The sequence below is a fragment of the Calypte anna genome, chromosome 5A, assembly GCF_003957555.1.
Source record: "Calypte anna isolate BGI_N300 chromosome 5A, bCalAnn1_v1.p, whole genome shotgun sequence".
NCBI classification, from domain to species: domain Eukaryota; kingdom Metazoa; phylum Chordata; class Aves; order Apodiformes; family Trochilidae; genus Calypte; species Calypte anna.
In genome coordinates, this window is record NC_044251.1 from 37,689,609 (window position 1) to 37,701,851 (window position 12,243).

The following is a 12,243-nucleotide window of genomic DNA, read 5'->3' on the forward strand; positions in this document are numbered from 1 at the left end:
CCAAAATGTTAATTGCATCAACAGATTTTTCAATTTATAGTCAGTTTTTAAGTAGCTTGTGTATGGCTCTTCCACAGCTGTAAATACTTGGTGTGAGAACACTGTGTGGCCACTCCTGAACATACTCCTTGAATATACACTCACAATTAATGCCAAGAATGTCTACATTTTTCAGGACCTCAAACAAACATCTTTTTGATCACTGTTGGGTTTTTTTGTTGTTGTTTTTCTGAGTTTTGTTTTGTTTTTAATCAAAGCTACATTGAAAAAACATACATCTTTAAAACAACAAACTCATTCCCATCCCCATCCTGTTTTGGTCTTTCACTACTTGACATGTCAGGGTTTGTTTTATTTTTCGTTTCTTTTGTTTTGCAGTAAAAAAAGTCCAGACCTCCAACCACACAATTTCACTGTACTCAGCTAAAACATTAGAAGGGGAAAAAAAAATAAAAAAAGGAAAAAAGAAAACAAAAATTTTGTCCCTTCTAGGAAAAACCTCTAAGTAAAATTATGGCAATGAGTACCCAAGCATCCAGGTACTCATTTTCTTTTCCACCACAGACCTTGGCTCCCCAAAGGCCATGGTAGGTTATACAGCCTTGCAATGACTTTGGCAGATCAACAGATTTGGACTAAAAACTGATCTAAACATTGTCTAGATGACAATCCCTATTTCAGCCAAAGTACCCTAGGCTGTTTCTGGTGATGTCAGAAGTGCCTGTTTGGTAAGACAGGGCTTTCCAAACATCAGCAGGTTGCCTTCATCTCCACAAAGAAACCAATACTTTTTCAGTGAACACCTCAGGAGTGACCCAGTCACACAGACCCAAGGACAGAGGCACAAACCAGCCACAGAGCCTGCCTCCAGGACGTTACTATGATCCAGGAAACCACTTTTCTCCAAGAACAGCACCAGTCTCCAAAGACAGTCTCTCATACGTGACTTTATCCCTCCTTCCAAATTACATTTCATCCTCAACATGAGAAGGAACTTCTTGACTGTGAGGGTGACAGAGCCTTGGCACAGGCTGCCCAGAGAAGTTGTAGAGTCTCCCAAAGCCCACCTGGATGTGTTCCTGTGTGGTGATCCTGCTTTGGCAGAGGGGTTGGACTAGATGATCTCTAGAGGTACCTTCCAACCCCTAACATTCTGTGATTCTATGATTTCCAATTGACTGAGCTGAGACAGAACTGGCCCCAGAGGCCAAGCACCCAAAATGACCTTTGCCACCCATGTCAAACCATCACCAACCTGTCACGTGCAGTGCATAAATCCTGGGACCACCACCACCTGAGACTGTCTTGCAGGAACACCAGAGACATTTGGTCACAGGACCCTTTATCAGAGGCTGGCTCTAAGAAAGCTTCACTCCCCCTCCCAGAAGGTTAAATACTGCCTACAAGTTCATATAATACATATTGCTCCCAGAAAGCCACGTAATTGAGGATTATTGCCTATGTTTCATTACTTCTGAAAAACTGTACTCCACTAAAAATACCTGGGGTGCCCCTGATGGACAGAAACCCTACACATTGTATCAGTCATTTCTGTTGGAAAAAAAAAAATCTGTTTCTTTATTACTTTATTATTCTCAGACTTCTAACACAATAGCAAAAACTACACCATGTGGATGTTAATACTTTTCTGCAGTTCCCAGAAAAAAAAAGAAAATTTACGGCCCCAAGAGAAACTGAAATTAAATTTCCAAAACTAGTTTAACATAAATTTCTTTTTGCAAAAGATGCAAAACCCATACAGGAAAGCAGAAGGAGGATGCAGAAGTAAGTTTATTGGAATGCACACAAGTCATCTTAAGATCAATTTTTTAATTATAAAAGATCTCTAACAAATGATCCCTTAAGGATTCACCCTTTTTCTTGCCCTTTCTTGCCTTTGCTGGAAACCTTCTTCCCAGCTGTCTCCTTCACTGCAGCAGTTTACTCAGAAAGAAAAGCAACAATGATGTTGAAATCTGAAGCAAGTAAGTGAGTGTTGCAGAAGGTAAGTGGTTGAGATGGGAATATTCAAAATGCCCATTCCATGCAGTCTTTTGAAGACAATAAACCATATCTCAAAAAAAACCCAAACCAAAACAAAAAAAGGCAGTCAACAAATTACACTACCAGAATGAATTCAATGTCTCCAGATTGTCAGCATCTTTGCAATAATTCTGGCTCCAGAAACTCAGATAATAACAGCCTGCACATTTGAGGGAAGTACTTAACAGCAATAAATAGACTGCAAAATTATTAATGAGACCATGAGAAGATGGAGAAACAAAACAACAAATATTTAGATTTAACCTGCCCTTATTTGAGTCCAAATAAAGAGAAAACAAAATATCTTCATCAGGAACAGATAACATTGTGCCCAGCTCTTCTGCCTCACCCAGGCAGCTGTATGCAGCTGCCTGAAAAAACCCAAAGCAGGGACAGAGGCACATTCATCACCAACAGGAAATGCCCATGAGTTCATATAAACACAGAAACACAAATACATAAACGAACAGCCTTGCATGGTTTAAGGTATTTCAGACACTCCGTGGAATTAGGGTTAGAGCTGTACCAGCTGGGAACCCACAGCATGGATGTATTTGCTTTGGAATTGCAAAACAGCCTCCGGACTCAGAAGAACTCCTCTGGTGGGCACCACCACCCAGCCCTTGCTACCACAGCCACCCAGCACCCCTGCTGCTCTTAACTCTTTCATCACCTCCAGAACCAAGCTATAGAACACCTTGACTGTTCATGGCCAGAGGAATAAAATGACACGTGACAAAGTGTCTCCACAAAAAGGCTGTGAGCACTGCTTGCACATCCCAACACACCTGTGCACAGATGGTGCAACACAACTGCAAGATCCTATGAGGAGAGGCTGAGGGAGCTGGGGGTGTTCAACCTGGAGAAGAGGAGGATCAGAGGAGACCTCATCACTCTCTACAACTCCCTGAAAGGAGGTTGGGGCCAGGGGGGGTTGGTCTCTTTTCCCAGGCAACTCTCAGCAAGACAAGAGGGCAGGGTCTCAAGTTGTGCCAGGGGAGGTTTAGGTTGGAGATTAGAAAGAATTTCTTTCTGGAGAGGGTGATCAGGCATTGGAATGGGCTGCCCAGGGAAGTAGTGGATTCTCCGTGTCTGGAGATATTTCCAAAGAGCCTGGATGTGGCACTGAGTGCCATGGGCTGGGAACTGCAGTGGGAGTGGATCAAGGGTTGGACTTGATGATCTCTGAGGTCCCTTCCAACCCAGCCAATTCCATGATTCTAAGTATTTAAAGATTCTGGTTTGCAAGGTGTTGGGTTGCCTTCAGACTGGTACCCCAGGCAATTGGATGGGATGGGCACAGCACAGGGTTCCTGTTGGATCTTGACAGCATCGCTCACCTTAGGTGGGGCACAGGCAAAGGGACAGGGACTGGAGCCTTCCCTACACAAATCATTTTTCCCCCCACCAGAGCATTTTCATTTGTGATGAGGCTTAGGGCTGAGAGGGCTTCAAAGCTCCCCTTGCACAGGAGGTCCCTCACAGCTGTGCCTCATCCAAGCAGGTGGGGAAGGCTGAGCCTGCTTTGCCCAAGTTTAAACTGCTAATTAGTATTTGGCCTTGGAAGCTTGATATCAGATAATAAGTTACAGGCAACAGAAGGACACAGAAACAAGAAAAATGGAGATAATATTAATTCCAGACAGCCTTTTATTTTCTGAAGCACCATTAGTTTACTTATTTACTTGAAAAAGTCTATTTACCACTATTATTTTTTATCCACCACTACCACTCCTGTCCTAGTGAACCAGATGGGATTCTTGTTTGGATTTCAGTGGTCTCTGAAATTGCATACTAAAGTGTCTCGACTTTGTTCAGTACTTTGTGGCTTCAGTTTTCCCATAATTCATGGTCAAAGATAAACTGTTATTTTTGAAAACTCTTTCTTGTGTTGGCAGTCTGCACAGTTACTCTGCCACATGGTTTTCCAGGCATTCAGGTGCTGTTGACCTTGAAAGTTAGACCATGATGAGCTGGGTGACACTATCACAGCAGCTACACATCTTCAGGTGGGGTTTCAGCTATGAGTATGTCCTTAGAGAGCAGACAGGTCACTTTTGGGCTTCTCAACCTCCATTACCAAGGCACAGCAAGCTCCCAAACTCCCTTCCCAAACATGGCTGCACACCACAATGCTGCCAAGCTGCTGGACCAGCCCTGTATTATATTTTTTTGACAAAGTTAAGCTCTGTGCTTCATTTCTCACAAACGCAGTTTTGACTGTAGACAGCACTGGACAAGCAAATCTACCCTTTTCCATGGCAAACAGCCCAACTTTAATATTTTTACTGGCTTACAGCTGGGTAAATTAAGCCCCAGATTTTTATTTATTTATTTTTTAATACTGTGCAACAGAAAATGTACAGCTACTTCACTACAACTGCCAAGGACAACCTTAACAACACTAATGCAATCCAGTCCAGCTCTCAATAGATCTATAAAGGCTAGAGGACCAAAAATTTCAGCTTATCCACCCAAACAAAATGTTGGTTGGGCAGGAAGTCTAATATTTCATTAAGAACCTTTAAAAGAGAAAAAAAAAGAAAAAAAGAAAAGAAAAACGGAAAAAAAGAAAAAAAGAAAACAAAAGCACAAAAAAAAAAAAAACAGCAAAAAAAACCCCAAACCGGCATGCTGGAGATAGTAACAGTCCCAGCTGTAATGCCATGAAATAGCAATTAAAACTTGCTGTTTTAATTAGCTTTTTACTTACCCAAGCCTTCCCAGCATTTCAAGCTCTGGAACTTGTGGTCCATATGTCTCCACTTGCAGAGGTTGATACTCATACAAAGCTTCCTCTAGCTTTTGAATAGGAGCTAGTGAAATAGGCTGACCCTGTTAAAAAAAAGAAAAAAAAAGTAAAACATTTCTGTATACCAGGTCAAGGTTTTGCTTTATAAAAATGCAGCACACGAATGAGCTTATACCATTGACCTGGATCCAGGCATCCCATTAGGAATGGGATGTATTCTTCTGTATCACTCATTTCTTCATGATTTAAGTTTTTTACTGGGATCTACAGATTGGAAGTAATGTTTCATTAGCTTTAGCTGCTTGGACAAGGTAGGAAGGAAAGGAGAAAGTCTTACTGAAGGCAGGCTTACCACGAGAGAGTATGTCTGCTCAGTAATAAAATTATTATTAGGTAAAAATTTCATTTATCAGAAGTAATATCAAACAAATGTCAGTGAGCAACTGTATTTGATTCTGTAATCAATGATTTCCTGCAAGCCCTAATTAGGAAGGGAAGCTGCTTTCATTTCTCTCTGCAGGCTTTGTAAGCTCCCATACATAATGGCTCTCAGGATAGATCTTTACAGTGCAATACAATTAATTCATTCAGCAAATTCCCATTTGTTTCATAACTAAAAATATAGAAACACACAACCATAAAACTTTCATTCCAGATGTACTTTTGCAAGCCCTACAGCCCACTGAGAAACAGCTCGACTTCTCTCCCACCCCCAAGTCCCTATCACTCTGAGCTCTCACAAAACAGGAGACTTGTGGCTGGAAAGGAGGGGTCAGGAGGATATGAGATAGAGCCAAAGTTAACAGATGTTGCTGCGTGACATTCTACACTGATTTGTTGATCTTTCACACAGTTTCAATTTTCTACTGTATTCTATGGTGCTCACAAAAATTAGCAGCAGCAGCAAAAAGACAGAGAAACTGTGAGCCCCTCCAAAGCAGCCTGGCTTCCCCTGTAGAAACTGAGCTACACATCTGCAAAACGCAGGAATTTAGAAAAGTAGTAATATTGTTTTTGTAGACTTTTTGTCTGCAACAGGAGAGCGGAAGCTTTCCATGGTGTAATGCTGTGTATAACCCTGGCTCCCACTGCTGATCACATACTGAGCTCCATTTCCCTGGGGCAACTCGTGGAAGCATCTACTCCCTCAAACTAAAGGCTCCTAATGTGGGACACTGGGTTAAAATTAACTAAAGAGAGAATAAAAAGTCAGTAGAAGGGGAAAGCTGTTAATTAAATTTGTGGTTGAGGCCAGTGACCCTTCCGAATTTGGAGCATGGATATTTTTGTTTAGAGAGTTGCAGAACTGAAGATGTAAGTTCTTGAGAAGCACTACCATGGATCTAGGCTGATCTCCATGGACAGAGCAGCAGCTCAAGTTTTCCACTGAAACCCCTCTGTGTTTCTGGTGAGAACAGATCTGCCCCTTTTTCTGCACTGCTGGGGAGCCTGGTGGGGCTCCTGCCAACACTGCTACGGTGACAGTGTCCTGAAGGCAAAACGTGGTGAAGGAAGTTCTCAAGTTAGCTATGAGCCACTCCAACTTTCAGAGTTAGCATATGTATCACTGCTATTTCTGTGCCAAAAGCTGGCACTGCAATATTAAAAGCAGGCAACACACACAATCCAAAAAAAAAAAAAAAAAAAAAAAAAAAGGCAAGAAAGAAAGATTAAAAATTCACCTTTAATTTCCCTTCATGGGAAGCACAGGTTCTTTTTATATTGTTAGAAGTTGTCTATTTATACTGCCCAAGTTCAAGAAAATACTGCTCTTTGTAACCAGTTTCATGTGGGCATGTGACACTCTTTGTAAGAGATTAATGTTGACATAATACTTTTAGACCTATATTTTTAACAATATCATTACCTCTAACCAAACCAAAGAGAAAGACACATCAACATTTCCCATGCCTACACCCTCATGTGGTGAATGAAAAGTCTGAGTCTTCCCAAATACGGGGCAATTTTATTCCAGCCATAGAAAAGAAAAATCACTTTCCGGCAAAGAGCAAAAACCATGATAAATATTTTGGGAAATCACTTGTGTGTGGAAAAAAAAAAAAGAAGAGCAGCTCAGATTGCAGGAGCCATATCTCTGGAGGGCATCACCAGAACAGCTGCTCACTGTTAGTGGAGTTGCCACTGGTGCATTCCTGACACGTTTTTAACAAGAGTGACTTTTGCTGATGCTGGCCAAGAGACACAGGAAAGCTCACAACAAACGCACAAGGCTCACCACAAGCCTCCATCCCCACCACCATTTATGCTGCTAGAGATGTCCATCTCCATCTGGGAACTTCTGGGCAGAGAGGATGAAAGTGTTTCATTTTTCTTCCTCTCTCTGTGGGGTTTTCAAGGTGCCAAGGGAGAGGAGGGACCACCAACAAATGCATGGGAGCTGCCTGTGAATGATGGGGAGGGTGACTGCTCAGCACACCAGCAGTAAGGTGGCCAGTGTCTGTGCCATGGAGAAGCCACCAAGCCATATCAGGACCTTTCTGTGCAGTACTGCAAAAGCAATGCACTGTGGTGGCCCTGAGAGGAGAACATCAGCAGAGGAGCAGCATACAGAAACTGCCCATCCTTGACCTGGTCAGACCTCATGTCCATCACAGGCCAGGATATTTTGTGCTCCTGTAGGAAGCCCAGGGACTGCCAGTTCAGGCAAAGCACCTTCTTTTGAAAGGCATCCAAACTAGACTTGGAAGATTTTAGATCATTAAGGTCCAGGCACATCACCCCTAGATGAGTTGCTCCAGCAGTTAATTATCTTCACCATTTAATATTGGTAACTCATTTCTTGTTCATTAAGATCAGTTTCAAAGCACTGACTCCCTCCTGCATCATTCTCACCTATATCCTAGGCCAGTGTTAGGAACCAGGAGGTACTTTTGCACAGCAAAGCAACTGCATGAGTTTGCATTCAGCCAGGAGATCTGCACCTCAAGATTGTGAAGCTGTATGACACAGCTCATTTGTTTTCATTTCCCAAAATCACAACTTTAGCTGGTGGGCTTTGACAACATGGATTACATTTCACTTCTCAATGGGAAGGAAAAAGCAGGAGCAAAACAAAACAAAATAAAACCCACCACAGCCTTGTTCCTGCTCTATAGCTGTCTGGCCTAGCTAGCTTCAGGTAAAGGCATTTTTCTATCAACTGGATTTTATTCTGCCTTGATTAGGGAAAGGGTTAGAGAGAAGCATAAGAGTTAAAATATAAACTCCCACCTGAAAGGGGCTGATCCTGATCAAGCCCTGCAACTCCATCAACTCTGTAGACATTTTGGATGTGAACAAGCTGCATCTACACTGCCAACTTCTTGCAAGGCAAGCACAGCCATGCAAGCTCCTGAGCCCCCAGGCTTCCAATTTGTTTATCCCTGAGCAGATTAAAGCGTGGTCACAACAACACTGGGTATGGCACAGATCAGTGCAAAAGAGCTGAGATGGAAACCTATGAAAGCTTACCAGTGAAAAGTGTCACCTTTCCTGCTCACACTGATGTTGGGATAAAGTGCATTTACAAAAAACCAAACCAAAACAAAAACTTATTGAAGTTCAAAGGCTCAATTTGACTCATCTCAGCTAAAAGCTATTTGACCAGTAGCATTTTTGTTTTGTGTCTCTGTCCTGAGTGGTCCCTAGCCACTGGTATAAAGGGACTGGTATTAAAGTAAAAAAGACTGGTAACTTGTGTAACTTCAGACACATCACAAGAGACAATATCTTACTTAGGATTTACACAGCACTTTTAGCAGGGCAAAAACCATTTCATGTCTATGAGGTAAGATTTTTAAATTTCCTGTATTCCATCTAAATAGCCAGCCTTACCTCTTTCCAGCATTAGGAGGCATTTATCAGCAAGCTAAAACCAAAATGAAAGCAGCAGGTCCAGGATCCTGCTTTTGCATTGCTTTCTCCTGACAAACCAAAGATCTGACGTTGTGGTCATGAGTAAGTATTTCTAATTCCTCTTGGATGCTGTAATGTTTGTGCAAAAGAAGCTGACAATATCCAAATGGAGATGGAAAAGGCTTCCAAGAACACAGACAACAGATTTTTCCTGCCTCCTCTCCTTCCCACCCCTATCTTTGTGGCATATGAGTTTTTTCTCTGGGATTATTTTAGGCACCGTAGCTGTCTATTACATTTTGGAATGTATGTAACCACAAAACACACTGCTAATTAGTAGGAAGGCATTTGCTTATCCTTATGACTTTGTTTATGTAACAACTGCACAGCAGTGGATTTGTGAGCAACTGACTTTCCATTCATGTGCTGCGTGTTTTTAGATGAGAGAAACACAGAATTAAATTGGGATGGAGGTTAAGTAACATCTTTGCATCACAAATAAAACTGACTGCCAGACTTACTTTTCAGTATTCTAGATAAACTCTTTGAGACATCCCTCAGTTTAAAGAGTAAAAACAAAAGCAGTAGTCACTTTTTGTTTCAGACTGTGATACAAAATGGCATTAAGGAAAAAACCCATGTATTACATACAGAGAAGAGCTGCCCTTGCAGTGACATGGAGTTTATTAAAAAAAAAAAAAAAAAAAAAAAAGTCCTTTTAGGAAAAGTTGCAGCTATTAGAGCATCAAAATTATAGTGTAGCAGTGCACTTTTCACACAGGGGTTTGGGAAGGGACTCTTGGCAAAAGCCAGGTATATCAGTATTTGCCTGCTGGCAGAAAGAGGTTATTTTAGCATACAGATTCCAGAAATACCACCTCAAGGTGCAGTGTTCACACTTCTTCCCATCCTGCTGCCTCTCTCTTTCCCTGTCTCCAGAAGGGCATTGCCTTCCTTCACCTCCTTCCCTTGGCAGCAAAAAAAACAACTGACAGTCTTCTCAGAAATCTATCAAGTGCCAAGGAGGAGGAGAAAGGAGATTGACACCAAAAATGCACTAGTAGGGGAAAGAGGAGGAGCAGCTATGCCACAAAAACATCCCCAGGCAAGAGACAAAAACCAGAGATCGGGGTCAGTAAAACTTGCCCAGACAAAGCATGTTTCTGTACTGGAAGTGGCTGGACTGCATGTTGCAGCCAATCTTTCTGCTTTTTTTAATTTCTCCCTGCTTAGGAACTTACTCAGGTAAATCTGCCATCACTGTACCACCAGAACACAGCACACAGCTCAGATAGCAGGAAGAGGAATATTTCTGTGCTAAGTCTCATCAAGTCTGTTTGCAGCAATGTTAATTTTATTTAACTCTTTTCACCATCAGGCTGTCCTCCCCAGCCTGGCCTAAGGAACATGGGGCTAGATGAAAAGAAACTGAACACTGTAGCATGAGGTTGCTAAAAAACAACACTGAGCATCACTTCAACTGTATGCAGCGTGCCAGAAAGGTTAACAAAGACCCTTTTTGATACCCTGTCATTTGAGTGTGTAATTATCCAAATACTTTTGAGTGAATGTTAAAATAATTCTACAAATTCCTTGAATTTTCCAGTATAAGCAATCTTAGGAAACTATTGCATTACTAAGCTCCAGGTTTTGGAAAGATAGAGTTTGGGGGTTTTCTTTTCAGTTCCCACCCTCTCAGTTCACTATTGACAAATCCCTGTCAGCAATGCTGGTATGGCTCCTGATTCTGATTAACTATTTTCTTTGAGTACAGTAACACTCAGGAAAAGGAGAATGAAACTGATAGATTTGGAGGGCTCAGTTAATATTATTTTAACCTTTACCCTCCCAGTCTTCCACAGCTCTGTTAAATAAACACAAAGAAGTCAAAATAAAATGTATAATTCCATTCCTTAGCCTAAATTTCCTACCCTAGCCTTTTCCAAAGACTTGAATATCTGAAATTAACTACTCTCTTCTGCTTCTGAAAACCAACAACAAATCTAATTTCTTTACTCCATTGTGAAAAGTGCTATGGAGATACCCAGCAGCAAGACAGAAATAGTAGAAATGACAGTAGTAGAAGTGACACAGGAACCACCAAAATCAACTAAAGTTTTCCTGTTGCTCTCAAAACCAGATTCTGACCACATGTGGTCGGACAAGTGATGTAAGATTCACATATTCTGCTCCCTGAGGTAGATGATTTCAGATGCTTAGTAGCAATCTGACTAAATTTAAACTTCACCCCCCACACAGAGTAACATAATTTGATTTTTGAATGCCAGAATAGGTTTAAAAGATTTGCCTTCTTTAAGAATTGCAGAAATAGAGCAAGAGCTCCACAGCACAAAAGAAGCTATTAACAAAGACAGTCACATACAAGTGATTTGTTACATGAAAACAGGAATCTGCAAAATTAACCGTGGAGCAATACACCAGCAGTTCTACTCACCTCCAGATTTTTCTTTCACAACTTTCTGACACATGCAATTACCTGACCAGACTAATTTTTAAGCTCCTGACAAAACGCCCCATTTCTCTAATCTCTCAGAAGAAAGCCTGTGTCCATCTAACATGCCAAAATGCAGTTTTTCTGGGTCACAGCCAGTTCTAGGATTTAGTGATTACTCTCCTCACAGAAAAGCCGGGTGCCCTTTCTTCACACCAAAGGATTTTAGTGCCTCTTTGGCACTGCCCTCTCCAGAGCTGGCTGCTGGAGCCCAGTAAGGACTGAGAGGATAGTCTGGATGTTTGCTGCAAGGAATCACTTGCTCATTTTCAGCAGAGACTCCAGAGTTCTGGCAGGAACTCCCAAGCTTTCCTCAAAATCACGAGCACTGGTCAAAGAATTGCTCGGTACACAAGATACCAGCATTTTTGGTAACAAAGAATTAAAACACAGCAGCATTTTAATGGAACTAACAGGACTGCAGATCACCCTCCTGGTTTTCAGCACTCGTTTTGCAATCCTGCTCCCACCTCAGTCTCAGCTCCCAAGCACTTACTCGCTCTTGTGGGATCCACCCTGCTGTATGCACAAGTTCAGCTGCTTCTGCACTTCTTGCTCTGGTTCCCAGGAGCTCTACCCTGCATGCAATATTTATTTGCCTACTTTCAGGTAGATTGAAGAGCCATGCCATGAACTGGCTGCTGTTTGGTATTTGGACACCCTGGGAGGGCCAAATGTACTGGCAAACACCAACTCATGCATTCTTTTGCTCTTCAGAGGGTTTGACATGACCTCAGGGCACAAGCACGGGCTCTCCTCATTTTTTGGTTTCTCTATAGGTGACAAAGTTGATGTTCTGTTCACTTTGTTATGCCATTTCCCAGTGTGCTATGTTAGTCATACAGCATTAAACAGAATTAAGCAAACTTTTGTTGCATCTCTACCACCAGACTTCTGGAGCCTTGATCACTTTAACTTAGCTATCAATAAAGCACAAGCTCTGCAGCAGCCAGGCTAATTACAGGATTAAAGGCTTTAATATAATATTGGTTTAGATACCCACATTAAGAGCCCTAATTTTTCAAGAGATGTGAAATAGAAATCAATTTGACAAATGCCACTTTGTGTATTATGACCCATA

General features: G+C 41.8%; 1 protein-coding gene across 1 annotated transcript in view; it reads right to left on the reverse strand.

Annotated features, from left to right (window-relative positions):
- The window catches only part of MNAT1 (MNAT1 component of CDK activating kinase), a 122,413-nt gene that overhangs the window by 33,558 nt on the left and 76,612 nt on the right, over nucleotides 1–12,243 (reverse strand). Inside the window, exon 7 of the mRNA XM_030451566.1 lies at nucleotides 4,757–4,878. Within this exon, the coding sequence (XP_030307426.1) occupies nucleotides 4,757–4,878 (122 nt within the window). The remainder of the gene's footprint in view (nucleotides 1–4,756; nucleotides 4,879–12,243) is intronic.